This window comes from Theobroma cacao, chromosome 7, assembly GCF_053813885.1.
Source record: "Theobroma cacao isolate CCN51 chromosome 7, ASM5381388v1, whole genome shotgun sequence".
In the NCBI taxonomy this organism is placed as follows: Eukaryota; Viridiplantae; Streptophyta; class Magnoliopsida; order Malvales; family Malvaceae; genus Theobroma; species Theobroma cacao.
The window spans coordinates 35,163,284-35,182,176 of NC_142645.1; the positions used below are offsets into that span (position 1 = coordinate 35,163,284).

General features: G+C 35.7%; 1 protein-coding gene and 1 pseudogene across 5 annotated transcripts; one reads left to right on the top strand and one right to left on the bottom strand.

Annotated features, from left to right (window-relative positions):
- The first annotated feature begins 847 nt into the window (after positions 1–847).
- On the top strand, positions 848–2,720 carry LOC18594894 (GRAS family protein RAD1 pseudogene; annotated as a pseudogene).
- Positions 2,721–3,808: 1,088 nt separating this feature from the next.
- LOC18594895 (RAF-like serine/threonine-protein kinase 20) lies at positions 3,809–15,860 on the bottom strand. Of its 5 annotated transcripts, none has more exons than XM_088808081.1 (10): positions 15,625–15,857; positions 12,849–12,927; positions 9,348–12,337; positions 9,177–9,257; positions 7,906–8,058; positions 7,490–7,653; positions 7,128–7,275; positions 6,908–7,030; positions 5,817–5,904; positions 3,809–4,249 (listed from the first exon to the last, which is right to left on the bottom strand). In XM_088808081.1, exons 3-10 carry the CDS (start codon positions 12,114–12,116, stop codon positions 4,056–4,058), a joined length of 3,720 nt encoding a protein of 1,239 aa, XP_088664207.1. In that variant the 5' UTR covers positions 12,117–12,337; positions 12,849–12,927; positions 15,625–15,857; the 3' UTR covers positions 3,809–4,055. The 5 variants fall into 5 exon arrangements, with proteins under 5 accessions (XP_088664207.1, XP_007022630.3, XP_007022632.3 ...); XM_007022568.3 differs by having other exon boundaries at positions 12,770–12,927; XM_007022570.3 differs by having other exon boundaries at positions 12,766–12,927.
- Positions 15,861–18,893: the final 3,033 nt, after the last annotated feature.

Consider the following 18,893-nt stretch of genomic DNA (forward strand, 5'->3'; position numbering starts at 1 on the left):
TTTTTCATTTTTCTTGTCAATTAATTATGAAAACTCGCATGTACCACAAGGACTTTTCATTCACCAAATGATATTCACTGAATCAGTTCTAAAAGAGGAGTTGTCAATTAGTTAGATAATGTTTCATGATGAAATCCCAAAGGTGTTTTCCATGATTCCATTAATTTGTTTCTTTTTTCCTCTTTAGTCCAAGTTAAAGTTGCAGCAAATTTCTTGTTCAATTTCATCCTCCAACATTGACATGAGTAGAGAATAGGCTCATTGCCAACCCTCAATATATAAATTTACATGATCAAGATACTTTTGTTTTAAACCTAAAACTTTAACCCTGAGGCACCAAACTTTTAGCTAATTATCATATGTTAGCCATGAAAATTGATTCATTCATTTCAATTTTCCTAGTTTTGCTTTCCAAAAACTATTAAAATGGAAAATAATGAACAAATGTTAATGTCATGAGGCTCAGTCTCAGTCTCAATCTGAGGTGTTGGCTAGATTTGTCCTTTTTTTACCTAATGAAGACTTTCCCTACTTTATAGAAAGACCTACTTCAACTACCAATCCAACGTTAATTTGATGTATTAATTAATAGGCAAGATCACAATGAACGGAGAATGGGGATGATAATAATGGACAAACCATTGTGAGAAAGTTGTCATTCTTCTCAAAGAATTGTTTATTAATTATAGGATGAGATTTTAACCCCTCACCTCCAAACAAAAAGAATATTCTTACCCAAGGTAGTTAAAAAATGGAAGCATCCTAGTATATATAGTTACGTTATGAGACTAGGCTTTTAGGTCGGTCACTACTCTCTCTTCATTTCCATTTCCTCCCTGCCCCTCAACTTCTCCAAGAAGCAATGGAAGGCATCAATGGTTGGTTGTCCTTCCCCTTGTACGAAAGCTTCAACCATGATTTTGCCATTCGAAGGTTTTGCCGAGCAAGAGTTGAGTTAGAGCGAGGAGAGTGGGAGGAGGCAATGAATGAGATTGAATCCTTTTCTCCTGATGACGAAACTGGCACCCCCCACTTAGCTGCTTCAGAGGTGGATGACCTTGTTGATAGCTTCATTAACATGGATGATGGTGATGATGAAGATAGAGATGATCGTAACTGCAATAAGAACCAAGATTTCCATCATTTTCAAGATGAAATTGATGCATTTTCGATGGTAAATGAAGATTTCAGAGATGAATTAGAGATGAGTGGCTCATGTGAAGATTTTGGAGTACATGAAATGGTGCCTAGTGTGGAAGAGGTGAGCCATGGTGTAGACCAAGGGCTTCACTTGGTGCATTTGTTGCTGGCATGCGCCGAGGCTGTAGGCTGCCGCGACACACAGCTTGCAAACTCTATGCTCTGCCAAATTTGGGCATCGGCTACTCCTTGGGGTGATTCACTGCAAAGGGTTTCCTATTGCTTTGCAGCAGGCTTGAAGTCCAGATTATCACTTCTTCAAAATGTCAATGGAAATGGCACAATCACTAACTGTGCCATGGATTTGCCCTTGATAACTAGGGAGGAGAAAATGGAGGCTTTTCAACTCCTTTACCAAACAACTCCTTACATTGCTTTTGGTTTCATGGCTGCGAATGAAGCCATATGTCAAGCAGCACAAGGGAAGGATTCCTTGCACATCATTGACCTAGGAATGGAACATACCCTTCAATGGCCTTCCCTGATAAGAACTCTAGCATCAAGGCCTGAAGGTCTCCCAACTCTCCGAATCACTGGATTAACCAGTAATCAAGATCTACTAGAGCTTGAAGCCAGCATGAAGTCCCTTGTCGAGGATGCTAGCTCGCTAGGCATATCGTTGGAGTTCCACATGATACCGGAGCCACTTACACCATCGCTTTTGACCAGAGAGAATCTCAACTTAAGAGAAGGGGAAGCAATATTCGTCAATAGTATTATGCACTTGCACAAATATGTAAAAGAGAGTAGAGGATCCCTAAAAGCAATCCTCCAGGCAATCAAGAAACTGGGTCCAACTTTGCTTACAATGGTGGAGCAAGATGCAAACCATAATGGACCATTCTTTCTTGGGAGGTTCCTTGAATCCCTTCACTATTACTCTGCCATCTTCGATTCCCTCGAGACTAGTTTACCTAGACATAGTCCTCAAAGGATGAAGATAGAGAGGCTTCACTTTGCAGAAGAAATTCGAAACATTGTAGCTTATGAGGGCTCAGATAGAATCGAGAGGCATGAAAGAGCTGATCAATGGCGAAGACAGCTAGGCAGAGCTGGGTTTCAAGTAATAGGGTTGAAGTGTTTGAGTCAAGCGAGGATGATGCTTTCTGTATACGGGTGTGATGGTTACACACTTGGCAGTGAGAAGGGCTGCCTCCTCCTTGGGTGGAAAGGCAGGCCCATAATGCTGGCATCTGCTTTGCAACTGCACAATGTTTCATCCTCCTAGTACATCGTCTCAAGGCATAATTATTGGTCACTGGTTAGTCATTGACATTCATCGAACTAGTAATAGAACATAAGATAAATTATGTTCTTACCGACAAGCACAATATATGCCTAATGGCACTAAGTATTCAATCTCCACGGTTCTTTGTCGAGAAACTGCCGTTTTTGGGTTTCTAGATTGGTTCCATATCTTACAAAACTCCTTGGCTGGCTATTGTCATATACTTATTTGCACTTTCTACCTTCTAAATGTCTAGAACCTTTTTGATAGAATTACATTCTTTATATGTCTAGCAAGAGCACCGGAAAAAATTCCTATCACTTCCAAATTCCAATAAATCAACTGTAGAAAAGGATGAGTGCAATAAAATATCAGGCTCCCAAGATTTGGGTAGGTAAGCTATGAGGTGCATTCGCTGTAGTATCCAGAAGCTGTGAATTTGATGAATTACTTGATAGAGAAAACAAAGTAGAAGATGCCACTGGGGCTTAGCCCAAGATAGGGGCCTGAAGCCGTGATACTCCTACCAAATAAAAAAAAGACGTCCAAGTACTAAAGACACCACAATTAGCATATTCATGGTCTTAGCACGCTGAACTTGAACATGGGTCACCGTAACTAGTACTGTTCCACGGCGCTTGAAGAATTTTTCCAACTTCATTGAAGCTCTCAAAGCTTATACCAGAGGCCTTTCCTTCAGATGATGGGCTGGCCAAAGCCGGGGCTACCAGGTCTGAGCACTTGTCGGTTTTGTTCTAATCTTCACAGCCCCTGGTTTCTGCCTTGCATTATTTCTTCCCTGTTCTGAGCCCTTTGGCTCTGTTCTGGATTCTGCTCTCCTCCTAAGGACACTTTTGTTTTCTCCTGGGGATGTTTTATCTTTACGTTTTTAGTTTTCTCATCTGTGATCCTAGGTAGAATGGCATTCTTGCTTTATTTTCATGTTTCATGCTCTGCTTCGAGAGCTTGACTTCTTAGGAACTGGCCCTTACAGTTCCTCTTGTTATGATGCTTTATGCTTTGACTTAATAAAATTCTCGTGCCATTCAAAGAAAGAATTTGATCATGGGTCTTCTATATAGGCTTTTCCAGCTAGTTAAAGAACAATGGAAGGCCTTCAAGTCTTCCAAATCATATATTCCCACACATTTTCATGCGGGACCTTTTCTGCCAAACAGTAGGTGGTAAATTTTCAACTTTACAACTGACAGAAGCTCACACTTACCTAATAAAGCTTTTGGTACGAAGCCCAGTAAAGCTTTCTACAATCAACAGAAGCTTTCAAGTCTCATAATATTTCCATCTCCACATGATACCAGAATCAATAAAACTGATTGAAATATTATTCAAAAGATGCACAGCCAGTATCAACACAGCACAAAAGGCAAATGACAAGTTTAAGACATGATATTAAATTATAATTTTTGTTCCATACATTTAATGTGATGGGAAAAGAAAAGTATATATGAGATTCTTTTAAGAGAAGCCTTCCATTTCAAAAACAATTAGGAAGCCAATTCTGCTGTCAAATGTATAAAAGATACTACTCATTGTGTGAACAATTGAATGAATAAACCTATTATGTTTAATAAATCGTGGAAGAGACAAGATAGTTCAACTATCATCATTACTTTGTTGCCTTGTTACCATGCACCTTGGTTTGGTTAGCAGCTGCTGACATTGTACGCAATTGACTGGCAATTTCTGAGAATGATGGCCTGGCTGCAGGATTAGGGGCCCAACATTCTTCCATTAGTTTTCTCCATTCAGGATCACAAAAGCTTGGAATTGTCGGCCTCAATGTGTTACTGACAATTCCACCTGTATGTCCACAAATATATTCAAATTAATCTACAGCTTTTCAATTGTGAAGAGAGAAAGAATGACTTGAACCTAGGAAGATAAATGTATATATAACAAACAGGGAAACAGACAATGCAAATGCAGGAAATCACATCAAACCATCTCATAGGCAAACCTACAATTAGATATTAACTGTGGTTAGATCTATCCAAGATTCAGATATGGCCATTGTTCTCTAAGTAGCGATAAGCAAATGATGTTCAATTGAACAATTATACTCTTTTCACAACTTCCACTAAAACTTTGGGTATAGGCAAAACCATCCGAGGTTGATTCTGCGGCTCCCAACAAGCATATCAAGAGTGGCTAAAATCTGAATGTTAAAACATATAACTTTGAATATAAGATAGAACAAAGGAATGCATATGTGAAAACGAAGATATGACCTTAATCAACAAAAAGATAAGCGAAAAATATTTAAAATGAATTGGTCATTAGCAATGTGAAATTGTAAGTAAACCAGTCCAGCCTAATAGAAGGAACCAAAAGGATATTGCGAAAATGTAAAAGACAAGAATGGTCCCTAAGCACTTAAACAGAGACAATTGCCCCCAGCACAGTAGAACATAGGATTCATGTAGCAGAACTGATCAAGGGTTAGTTACATGAAGGTGCACACATGCATGCTGTCCACAATCAATCAACTTTACATGCTTGACTTTACCCTAAACTTAGAAATTAATGAGACCTACCAAGTCTAATAAAATTTGTTTTAACATAATGCAAGGAGTACATCAGTTAAATGAAATAATTTAAATCCCTCATAAGCCAATTGAGGTAGGGTGTTTTAGGATGATTTACTGATGGAGTAGAGTCACTCAAGTTTGGTCAGCTTTGACACTTTTATTCTGCTAGGGATAATACTCAAGTCAAGGACCCTCTAGGTTGGGTCAAACACACGTCATGCCGATGCAAGTCAGGTTGAATATGTTTTTGCCACCTCCGACTATTGGCATGACCAACTAATGCGCACGCACACATCATATATATGTGAATTTATATGTGTATACATGTTTATAAATATGTATCTAAGAATGTATACATACTTATGTCTGTCTATACATTGGAGCAATATTAACATATTAAATTGATGAACAGGTATCAAATGATACATGATGTTGACAGTTAATATTGCCATCAATGTTACACATTTTGTATAGCATTTGGCATGCCATAGGATCCATGCCAGATACCTAACATATCCATGTTCAGAATCAGTATTCAGACAGATATTTTCCATGGTATGAAGTCTAGAACTCAGGAGATCACTAAACAGGTCTCAATGCCTCATATTCAGTAAAACAGACTAGGCCTTAAAGTTTTTGCAAGAAAATCAATCAAAAGTACAACACTACTTTTAGATTTTGGCTTTAAAACAAAATTTTCACCCCGAAGGATGGAAAAACACAGGCTGTTACTTCAGAAAATCATCCTATGATGGTGCTAGTTTCTCATTTCCCTCTATAACTCATTGAATCTTCTAACACAAGCACAACTTTAAAAGTTACAAGTACTAAAGTCACACCTATTATTGCACCATAGTGCATATTGGCATAAGGCTCTTCACCAGTGAGAATCTCCCATAGAACAATACCGAAGGAGAACACATCAACCTGCAGATCATCAAAGAAATGTGAACAAATAGTACTCGAAAGGGACATCATGTTCACTACCCATATACCTCAGGCAGAATAAGTAACAAGAATACAGTCTTCCTCAAAAATCAATGCTGCAGCACTTCTCATATCATGAAAGCAGGCATATGTCAGAGATGCTGACCCAGGAATTTTCTGAAGCTCAAACATTTCTATTTTATATCACATTCCCAACCCACCCTGCCCAAACCACACCCCCCCTCCCCAAAAAAAAAAAAAAAAGAAAAATTCTTAGAATATTACCAAAATGACAAAAAAAATTTCCATCCATCTTTTAGTCCCATTACATTTACAAAGCCATGGTCTTTTTTTTTTTTTTTATAATTGGGGGAAGGGGAATTCGAACCCTGCTCTTTAGGCAAGGGAATCATGCACCAACAAATGAGCCAAATGCTCAGGTGCATTTACAAAGCCATTAAGCAAACTCTTTTCTTTCTCTTTCTTTCCTCTAAGATGGCAGCAGAACTTGCTTACATTCTTCCCTCTTCAGAAAAAGTAGCCGCCTGAAGCCATGACATTTATTTCAACGTTCTTTTTGCAATGATATCTAGATTCTCTTATGCTAAATCAAACCAACTTCATGGTAAAATGATCTGGACAAAACCAGTTTGCAAAATTACATCTTTAGTAAGATTCTCACCCATAATCTGAAAAATTCAGCCTTATACGACCCACTAAACTGCTGTAATGACATGTTCAAGGCCACTTAATAAGCAGTAGCAGCCATTTTCTCTGTTATTATCCTACTTTTCCATTAGATAGTAGCTGGTCTTACTTAATGCAATGGCAGCTATAACAGAGAAGAATAAGATAAGGAAAAATTTCTCCCCAATGAGTTCTAAGAACCATATTTGGAAATCACATCAATCAGGTAAAATCTACCCAAGGATCCAAGGGAAGAATCAGAAAGAGCAGCTTGTCATGAAAACTTTAAGGAAATTCCGTGAATGACACATCTTACCTTTTCTGAGACCTTATTGCTGCTCCCATTCAGAAGCTCTGGGGCCATCCATGGCAGGGTCCCCCGAACACCACCAGAAACTAAGGTATTACGTTTAATTTTTGACAGTCCAAAATCACCAACCTATGAATGAGAGACAATATGATAGAAATGTTTAGTTAGCACCAAAGTTTAACCAGACTAACTTTGCCCACGATGGACAACAACAGAGGTTATCTACCTTGCAAATTGGTCGTGAAGGGTCTTTCAAGTTGACAAGTAAGTTGTCACATTTCAGATCAAAATGCACAATATTTTTTGAATGCAAATATTCCAACCCAAATGCTGCATCCATAGCAATTATTAGCTTCTTCCGACGATCAAGATACCTGCAATTTAAATCAGGGAGAACAGTAAGCAAGAGACATTTGATGAACTAACAACAGGCATTTGAGAAAATCTCAGAAATATTGTAACCACTCTTTTTAGATATGATATCTGCACTTCTGCTCCACTGGTTTCAATAATTAAAATAGAAAACACCATATAAAACAGGAAGGATGACAAACTATTACTCAATAACAGTGTGACAAGAGATTTTACCTATCTTTCCGAAGTAAAACATGCCTAAGGGAACCATCAACCATGTACTCTGTAACAGTAGCCATTGTTCCCCCAGGACCATCTTGCACCACACCATAAAATGCCACCACATTTGGATGGTGAAGCTTTGATAGAATGTCAGCTTCCCGCCAGAACTCAATGGTCTGAGGATGTAAGTATAAACCTTTTAGTATAGTACTATGTAAACAAATAATACCAGAGAGAGAAAAGGTAGTCACCATAGCTGGCTAAGATCAAAAAATAAATAAATAGTAACAATAAATAAAAAAGAAATTATTATACTTCAATGTGGCTCCCCAGTCCCCCACCCCCCCTCCCAACACCACAAAAGTTATTTTACTGACTCCCTTCTAGATCAACAGGTTTGTCTGATTTGTGTGAGGAAGGCAAATTACCAATCTTTCTTGCTCAGAAGATTGACCTGTGAAGAAGCTCTTTTTTATTCTCTTGATGGCAACATCAGACCCCCTCCATTTTCCATGATATACAGTCCCAAATGAACCAGAACCCAGCTCCTTCAACTCTTCAAGATCTTCATTCTTTATGAGCTATAACATCAATCCAGGATAAACAAGTAAGTATCTAATACACAATACATTTAGTATGTTGAAGCATGTGGAACATTGTCATAATAGGCTGAGGCCCAAAATATAACAAGCACGCAAGAAGAGGAGTGCATTTATTATTGTATATGCGCAGAGAAATTTTCAAAAGCAAGAGAATGCAAGAAACACATGCATGGAGCTTCAAGCATGTAATGGCCAATAAGATACTCTAAAAGTTTATCCCCAATTGCATTTGCGTAGAAAACAAATTAAGTTTATAATGAGAAACAAATGCTATATCATATAACAGAAAGAAACAAATCTAACCAAGCATTGTCAAAGAGCAACATTTCTATAAAATTAATTTGAATGCCTTTATCAATTTAAGAAACCATTCAACTCCTAGGATAGACTATTATTCTTCTAGAACTTTATAAAGCAAATTAGAGCCAACAGCATCAAATTTTGTGCTTGTTCTTTACTTAGATAGAGTGTTACAGAAGCAAGTAGCTTAAACGAGGATTGGAATTCATCTCCGAATGGGTTAAAAGCTATGCATCAAAATAAGCTGTCCCTTGCATACTGGGCTTGCATTAGATTATCATGTGTGGCACCCATGAATAAACATGAGCAAACAGAAAGCTAGTTTCCCCTATTAGCAACCAGCAAAGATAAGTTAACACAGCAAAGTACTGTCTTATGACTTGCTATGAATAAGTTGAAGCCAACTTCATAATGTTACTGGTCAGCTGCTTATCTCTACAAAAACATAATGCTCTAGCTGAATTTGTAGTTCAGACTCCAAATTTCACTTTCACATACACAACTATTTACACGGGAAGTAGCTATACAAGATGAAAAGTTTGCACATGGGGGTTTTATGTTTGGCTTATGGGAGTTGGATGCAGAAAAAGTGGCAAGGAAATCAACACTCATGTTCCAAGTCCCAATAGGCATAAAGGGAGGTGACATGGATATCCAGAACAAAATTCAAAGTTTAATATATAATATCTTTCTTCATGTACCAAACAATAGCCCACTCCATCACAAGAATTATTCATATAATATGCACCAAAAGTGAATCAATAAAAGCAGGAAAAAGTGCAACATAGGCTTCATACCTGCAAGGTATTGATATCAAAGTCTCCCAGAGAAGGATCCAAAGGAGGCAGACCAATATTCCTCTTTTCTGACTTCCCCTTCTAGAAGAACAAAGTAGTCAGAAATTCTGTTAGCATATATCTTTTAAGAAATCCAGGTTTACAAAGTCATTGACCATTGAAATTAAGTACCTCATATTCTGACTCTGGTGTTCTTAGGTTCTCCATCATGGCATCGAACTGCATACTTTCAGTAATTTTCTCTTGGGGTTGGTTGTCCTTCTGGTTGTCTTCACCAGAATTTTGATTGGAATCAGCTTGGGTTAATGGAACTACCTCTGCTGGGGTTAACTGATCCGATCTAATATCTTGGTTGATGAGGGAACCATCTTTTTCACCATAATCTTGTGCCAACTTTTGAAAATATGACCAGTGCTTTGGCTCGTGGTTTTCCATGTTCAAGCTCAAGCCAGCTCCATCTGTCTGCAGCAGGCTAACACCAGAGGACTCCTCAGAAAGCATTGCTTTTGAAAATATATCAGAAAGGAAATCACGAGGAAATCGATCATTAATATCAATAAGAATGTCTCCCTGCTCTGCCCTGGAAATACCAAAATCATGGTGCTCTGTAGAATCATCATTAGTTGAACTCTCTGTCCTCAAACCAGCCTGAAAATGTCCTGGAGGGTTTTTGCTAGTCATATTGCCATGAGTTGGTTTTGGAAGATTGTGTTGAGGAGTCTCATGGTGCATAGCAAAAGCTGATTCGCCTACTGCAGGAAGTCCTGATCCAGTTTCTGTTTTCTCAACAAATGAGAGTATCTTTTGATCATCTGGAAGGTTATCTCTCATATAATCAACCTGCACCCTATCCTTGTTTGCAGTTTGCATACTGTACACAAGGTTTGAATCTGCTTGCTTCAAACCTGCATCCAATGCTTCTTCAGAAAGCTTTGAGTTCATCTGCGAAATAGCATCAGCAAATTCTTTGTACTTCTGCAGTTGGGCAAGCCCATCATCAATGGTTTGATGATCTATATTTGAGGGTTTAGCCACTGAGACTTCACTATGGGGAACCATATTACTATCACGTACATTTTCAACAGTTTCTGCGGCTGCATCTCGCAGTGCTACATCAGACTGTGGGTGAGACAAGAGCAACTGAGAACCTAATGAATCATTGGACTTTGACAATCGGTTCAGCAATTCTGCCTTCTCCCGAGGAATTCTCTCTGAATAATAAACCTTGTGAGGAGGCACCGGGGGCTCAACGTAGCTCAAATCAGTTGGATTAGAATCAGAATCTGCAAAACCTTGACCAAATGTGCCACTAGACATAGAATGATAGTCATCGTTACCCGGTTTAGGAACCATCACTGGATTCACAAAATCTACAGATGACACAACTTTTTCATTTTCCTGATACTTTGCTTCATTTTTTGAAGTCAAGAAAGGCACATCTGATGAAGCAACTGATACTGGCACTTCTTCAAGCGGAAAATGCTTTATCACCTTTCCATCATGTGGCTGAGAAGAGACAGGGTGATCTTTTTCCAAGGGATGAGGTCTTTCAAGGTCATTATCCTGGTTACATGAACCTTCAGGTTTTGGCTTCAACTCAGTCACCAGCATCTGTGGATTCTGTTGTAGGCCATTACATGATTGTACTTCAGTCAAGCGTTCATGTTGATTCATAAACCCATTAGGAGGAATAGAATTAGAAAATTCTGGAATATAGGAATAATTAGAAGAATTATGACCATACTGCAATGGATACTGCATTGTCTGGCCATGATAAAACTGTGGATGGTTTTCATAAGCATTGGAGAAACTTGGTAGAACCGGTTGAGAAGACTGAAAAGCTGATGATGACACCATAATGCCAGGAAAGGTTGAACAGCTAACCACAACAGAGTCTCTTGCAACTCTGTGTGTCTCCCTTTCTATAGTCTTTCCATCTAATTCTGCTAGATTGTTTGCTGAATAGCTTGTCCAACCATTCAGAGTAGAGCTTCTCGTAGATCCCAAGTCCATTCCATTGACAGCTACGACATACTGAATCTCAGAATCACCAACTGTGTTGCCCAGACCAAACTGAGTATCCTCCAAATCACTCAGTGAGAACAAAAACATCCTAAGCTTTTGTGAGGCTTCTTTATCTTCAAGTTCATTACATTCCTCCATCATATTCTGCAGATCTTCGTCAGAGGACACAGACACCAAAGCATCAAAGTCCTCCCCTGGAAGCTGATACTTAATCACATGAGCTTGGTCATAAATAGCTAATATCTTCTGCGTAAGTTCTTGCCATGAAATATCCTTTCTGATGCGAATTATACGTGTTTCACCTCCAACATACCTTAGCTTTCCATCACTTGGTCGAGGAAGGATTTTCCCACCAAAGCTGCAGAGAACCTTCATCTTTGATGATGTTCTATAAGAGGCACCAAGTGACATTCCTAAAAGTCCTCTACTATTCCCATATCCCGATGAGGTCTGTGGTACTGATTGAAGTGACCCATAATTGCTTTGGTCTTCATGTAAAGGGTATTTTCTTTCGAACCCCTTTGGAAGTTCCTCTACCATGTTAAGCATTGAAATACCAGACCCACTTTCCGACCCTGTATGACTAATGCCTAAAATGCCTTTTAGATCCATATATCCTGCTGCATAACTGGATTCACCCAGAGAGCTTTGCATGAAAGGCTTCCTAGGATTTACTCGATCCTGCATAAATTCAAGAGCAAACTCCTCACCAGTCTGTATGGAATAATTAAGTACAGGTTTAACTTCTGATCCATTTAGCTCAGGAGGTCTTATACTCATATTTAAGCGACTCATAGGATCTAGCATAATTGCCTGAGATGCTTGTGGGAGTTCCCGATTTCCATATTCCACAGAGTTGAATTGTTTATGAACTCTAGATTGTTCCATGAAAATATTGTTTGGATTTTTCTCCATTCATTCCGTCTCAAATGGGTCCCCGTCCCCATGTGCCATCTTTCACATATAAATATAAACCGGTAAATACATACAGAGATCACAAACTTCTTCCACAAACAAGCAATCACCATATAATACAGGGAAGTTGAACTTGCCAAGCAACTGAGACTCAGAAGCACTTTCTATTCGGTTTCCAGTTCAGGAATTTTTAAGATGATCAGGGGTAACTGCTATTGGACCTGCAACAAGATAGAAACTTTATATCAGATTTCATTGCATGCAACAGAATTTAGAGCTCAGTTTGAGTAATGAGGTAGTAATATAAAGATGAAATGAGATCAAGAAACCAATGAGCAATGTCAACCCAAAGAAAAACACCATTAAAATTTCAAGAAGAAAATGTGATGCTAAGTACAGTTAACACCTCAACAATTTTTAATCATTAATGCCTTAGTATTAACTTGCTGTATTAGAAGCCAGACTATAATTAAAACCTGAAATCCTCACTTTCTCTGGATTTAAAAAACTGGAATTAAGAAATTGAATGAGGTCACATCAGAAAAGCCTAGAGGACAGCTGAGATCTTTGATTTAATGCTTATTGCTAACCAAAATTCAGATTGGTATTAAGAAACTTAATGAAGGGAATAAGAGAAGCATAAGTGCACCTACGGGACAGTTGATATCTTTGATTTGATGCTTATTGTTCACCGAAGTTCAGACATTAGACTGCCAAAAAGAGAAATCCCACCCTTCCTGCATTGGTGTTTTTCTTTGGGTTGACATTGCTCAAATCCAACTTATCTTTCTTCAGGTTCTCCTACCTCTTCCTGCACCCAAGGGATATAATTAGCAATAAAGACATAAGCAACCAATCAAACTAAAAAAATGTTGCAACCCTAAAGAGAGGTCTTCTTAGTGATGCCTCCTGTTTTTCCATTTATCAAATGCTTAAGTTCCTGAAAACATTTCTTTTCATATTCTCTTATCTCTTTTAAGATAAAACCAATCTATGAAAGAATTGCTAGAGGGGGAAAAAACAGCAAACTTTGATAAAATGTTAGTCTAAGCTCAGAACAGAATAGATAAGATCATCAAATCTCCCAAACACTTTTTAGACAATTCAACTTAAAGACATAAAGAAGGGGGGAAGACAGAAATTTAGGAAACAAGTATGTTATCATTTAGCCCGAACTCTAATCTTCTTCTTTATGACACATAGCAGGTTGGCTTCTTAGCTGTTCAGTGGAAGTGCGTAACTTTGCAAGTCGAAACTTATGGTGAACAAAGGCATTGGAATAAAATGTCAATGCTTCAATCCCACCCCTCACACCCAAAACGTGAATAAATAAACAATCGCGCACACAAATAATAAAACAGTGATACGTTTAGTGTTTGTTAGACCTTGGTGAAGTACTGCAAACCTCACCAATGTGAACAGCTGATAACAACTAATGTTTTGAACAAAATATCAGAAAAAAAAAATTGACAACCAGGTTATTCAATGAACTGAATGAGGTGTCTAGGATTCTAGTTGATATGCTTATTGCCAGCAGGGGCGGAGCCTCCTTAAGGAATGCCCCCCCAAAATTTTTAAAAGTTTTTTCATAGTATATAAAATTTTTCCATATGCCTGACTCAATTTTCAAATTCTTTTCTTTATTTTTTTCTTTCAATTTATATTATTATTTTTAATTTTATTTTTGTTTATTTATTTATTCTTATTCTATTTACTCATATGCTCTAAATCTTTATAAATTTTCTTCCACAAATTTTTACGAACCATCAATCGTATTCTTTTTCTATCCTTTTTATTATGTTATATGCAAGTTCTATTTTATACTTATCATGTTCTTTTTTCTGTTATGTGGATTTTATTTTCAATGATTTTAATGTTTAAAAATTAATTAATTATTATGTAATTTTCAAATATAAGTTGCAGTGTTGCACTATTACTTAGAATTTCATCAATGTATCATTTTTTATTCAAAATAACCAATACATTTTGACAAATATGTTGCAAACTTTAAATATCAAGGAGATACATGCAAATTGACAGCATAAAATGTTTGCATTTCTTTCAATACAATTTTATTTATTATATACATTTTTAATGACCCTTAAAATAATTTTTTTATTTAATAACTATTTTATTTCTCAAACCATTTGATGAAATTAGAGTCATTATGGTCAGCAAATTGCTAGTTAAGCATAGCAAATAAATTCTAACTTAATATGTTACGCCTATCAAATTTAAAAAAAAAAAGAATAAAAGTGAGCCTATTAATCCAAATTCACTAAGTTTTCTAAACTTATCACAACATATTATATCTTAACAGTCCAACTCAATAGCATATCATAACATATTATATTTCGATAGTTCAACCTAATAACCCAATACATTAATTAGCAATTTAAGAGGTAAACAGAAAATAAAAGGAAAGCTTTCTCTACCCATTTTGTATAGAACACACAAAGAAAAGATGCAATTTATTTGATTTTGAAAAATTATTCTCTTCCATTCTTGAGCAAAGAGAGCAAGAGAAATTCCTTTTATAGTTTCATTCAGTCATATATATATATGAAACCATCATTACCGTTAATGTGAATTTTTTCATATATCTAATATCTTGTGAATTTTATTTAATTTTTTGGATGAGTGAGAATTGAATTATACATAAAGTTCTCTTTGACTGTTTGGTATCTTATTCTATTTGGCCCCTCTTTAAAAATGCTCTAGCTCTGCCCCTGTTGCCTTAGGCTCCCACCCCACCACCCAAAAGAGAGAGAGAGAATTAATGAAAAGAATCCAAGCTTTTTCCCCGTTGAACCAACTTTGTCTATTTAGTAAATAAATGTTTTATTTGAACTAGAAACACGAAGTAATATTAAGCACAATAAAACCACTAAAAACCAAATACAGACAATATTACAACAGATTCGTCCTATATGTATTTCACATTTACTAATTTCAAATAAAATCTATCAACTAAAAGTAAGATCAGTGATTCGCCCATAAATTAAAAGTGTAATAACAGCTATGCAAAAACATCCCTCTGCAGTTATTCACTTTAGATAGACACCTGTTAATTTTCATAAGCTATAATATATATTCCTTAACCATACTTATCCTATGCTCTGAAAAATGACAAAAAGGGGATCAGTCCAAATTACAGCTTATCAAAAACTCTCTTCAGCATGTTCACATAGTTTTGCCATAGTTGCAAGAAAAATATTAAAAAAATAAAAAAAAAAAACTTATTTTGTTTAATCATTACATACAAATTCATAGAGAGAGATGGATAAAAGCTGAAAGATAGCTTCAATATTGGGATTGAAAACCTGAAAGCAAATTAGGGATATGCATTTTTCTACCAGTAAAACCCAAATCTTGGCAGAGAAATTTTGTAAATGTTAAAATGAAATAAGCATATTATCTTTATATAGATAATAACAAGATTCAGAAGAAAACAAAAGAACCCAAAAGGCAGAAAGATGAAAGAAAGGAAGGGTAAAAACTAGAATACCTGAAAGCTGAGAGAGAAACGGGTTTATGATAGAAGGTTTGAAGAAGGACTAAGTGAAGCAGCGGCCATCACTGTTGTCTGAAAATCACTCCCTTCTTAACCTCAAAGTAATTTCTCTCTTTGGGGTTCCAATTTTAAAACAAAATAACAAAAGGGTTTTCGAATTTTGAATCCTTTATTTTATTTTAGAGTGATAAAATGACTTTCACAAATCTCTCTATGTTCAATCTCTGACTCCTCTCTCTGCAAATATATGCTGATTATATTCCCATACTACCCTTTGGTTTTAACGTTATTTACTTCCTTTTAACTGAAGAAGTACCTAATTTGTCAGATCAAGTGTTTTTCCTGCTAAGTGTGGTTTCTGATGGGAAGCAAATAACAAAGAATTGGCGGTGATCTGTTGTCTTGATGATGGAAAAAAAGGATCAGATCAACTGTGCAAACGGTGTGCCTCATTGAATAGAACATACCCGTGAAGTAGAGTAACAAAATGTGATAGTGGTTGACATTTGGCTTATTATATAACTACCTCTTTTAAGACAGGACTTGTCTGAAAAGGAAGAAATAAATAAAAAAATGTTAGAGTTTTTTTCACAAGCATTTACTACTTCCGTTTACATTTGTTTTCGGTGTGAGTACGACTCCTGTTTTGACTGATCACTAGAAAAATCTTCAACAGGATGCCCTCTCATTTGTAATGTTCTTTTTATTTTTATTTTTTTAAAACATTTTAATTTATAACATTTCTATGCTGATTACTTAAATTAAAAATACTGGACAAAAAGAAGAAATAATTAAAAAATAGAAAATTTTCACACTTTTCACTTTTAGTGTTATGTATACATATATATATATATATATATATATTTGGATTACAAGTGATTTTGGATTTTAAAAAATACAATTTTTTATCAAATGTTATATATTTGATTTTTAAAAAAATTATTCTAATTGTGATTTTTAAAAGAAATTATCTAAAAGTAAGGAAAAATGAAGAAGAAAAAATTTAAAAAAAAAACAAAATTTTCATTTTTTTCATTTTTTATGATCTTTTTCTTCCTTGTTATCTCTCTCTTTCTTTTACTAATGACCCAAAATATTTTTACTCAATGTAAAAAAAAATGAAAATGAAATTGACAAAAAATTTTCTTAAGTTATAAAAAAAAGAATGAAGGAAATGTGGGAAAATGAGAAAAAGGTCCAAAACCCTTTATTTTCATTTTCTTTTATTTCTTTTTATCTTCTTTTCCTTTTTATTTATGGGAAAATGATAAAAAGGTCCAAAATAATTTTGAGCTTCATGCACAAGTTCTTTTAATAAAGCCAAACACCTTGTTATAGCTTTTTCACTAGAGAATCTCTTTTAAAGTTAAGGCAAACACTTGGGAAATTAGTTATAAACTTCAAATTGGAGTTTTAAATTAAATTATCTATTTATAACATGCTTAAAAAGCGTAAAGAAACATATTTAGGTAGAAGAAAATCAGATAATTGGATGTTAGCTTTTTTTTAGCCATTTCTTTTGATGCATATAAGCAATCAAAACTTTATATTTCATGAAACCCTCCCCTCTACTAAAGGACAAGAATGTTGGCCTCAAGCAACATATTTCAAAGTCTTAATGATCTCGTATTCTTAAAGAGGATCCAATCAAGATGACTAAGGAACTCCCAAAGGAAATCTTTGTCCAAGAAAGGAGCCCTCATTCTTCCAAGGATGTGTTTTTGCAAAGCAGTACTAGAACTAATGTGTTATGGGAAGATACACTAAATGTATGGAGGGGCTAGACATGAAGTTGATGTGATAAAAAAAGGATGAAGATATGTAGACAAACCTAATGATTTCTAAGGAAGACTTTAAAAGGCATGTGAACCTTCAAGTAAAACCTTAATAATTCTAGGAAAAACTTAAGATTTAATTTTTTGGTGATCGAGGAATAAAAGAATAATTTTATTTTGTCGACTTAGGAAATGTTTTTTATATTGTGAAGATGTCTAATCTCAAGATCTTACCTAAAGGTCTTGAATGGTAAGGAGAATATTACCTTACAGTTCACAAATGACAACCCTTATTTAAGTTTTTTTAAAGTCTTTCTTTTATTGTTGTTTAAAAGCTAGATTATGATTTAAATGAATTATAATTGGAATCACATACTCTTAGTATGTTTGAATGGCCATTGTGTGGCTTAAATGTTCAACGTATCATGAATGCATCATCACCATGACTCACATGTTCATAACATGTTTTGAATATCAACATCATCTTGGGTTACATGTCCCTAACATGTTTTCTTTTGTGTCATGCCACGTTTTAATAGGTTACATGTCCCTAACATGTTTTGAACTTACGTGTCTCACCACGTTTTGAAACCACGTGCCTTGCCACATTTTGAACTTACGTGCCTCACCACATTTTGGATGTTTTGGATCACATGTCAAAAACATGTTTTGGGAACACTATTAAAAGAGCATGTCACATATTGCATAATTCATAAAGTATGACATGTGAATATCACAACCTTATTGTTTAATATGGATTGTTTGGATAATGCTACATGTGTTGTGTAAATGATTTGAGGATCTAGTGTTGAACATGTATTTGGTTAAATGATGATTCGAACTAACTTAAGAAGTCAAGGGTTGAATTCTTTTTTGAAATTTGCTTAAGCAAAGTTGGAAAATGGGCTATAGTTGATAACGTATCGTTACTTGTGTAACAAAATGCTTAGGAGAAGCATTCTAGATGAAAAATCTTGATACCTCTTCCCAAGTATAGAAACGTTGAAGACATAAAGTAGTTTACCCAAAAAGTCTCGATAACTTGGGTAAAGGTATCGATACTTAGCTATAGATTTGATGATTTTCACCTTATTTGAAAGGTTTCAAGCTTAATTAAGAATAGTTTATCTCTTCTAACATTTAAGAGGTTTTTGTTGGACTTAGTGGTGTCCTAAGGAATAAACTGTGTGGTTGATTGAGCATGGATTTGAGGAAATGTGAATATCTAATAAAATGATTTTTGAAAATACTGCTTCATTTCATATGTTCCCCCTCCCTGTTTTTGCTCATTGAGATTTTATATCTTACCACTTATAAATTCTATTTTGTTTCAAATCGAAAGACATTTTATTAGCACCATTAGAGAGTCATCTTTCGATCCCCTTAGTAGATGGTCATCAAGGCTCCCATTTGGTTAAGGTTTCCCACCTTGTGTAAATCCGATGGTCGAGTCTTCTACTGTTAAATGTTATACTTGATATAGTTTTT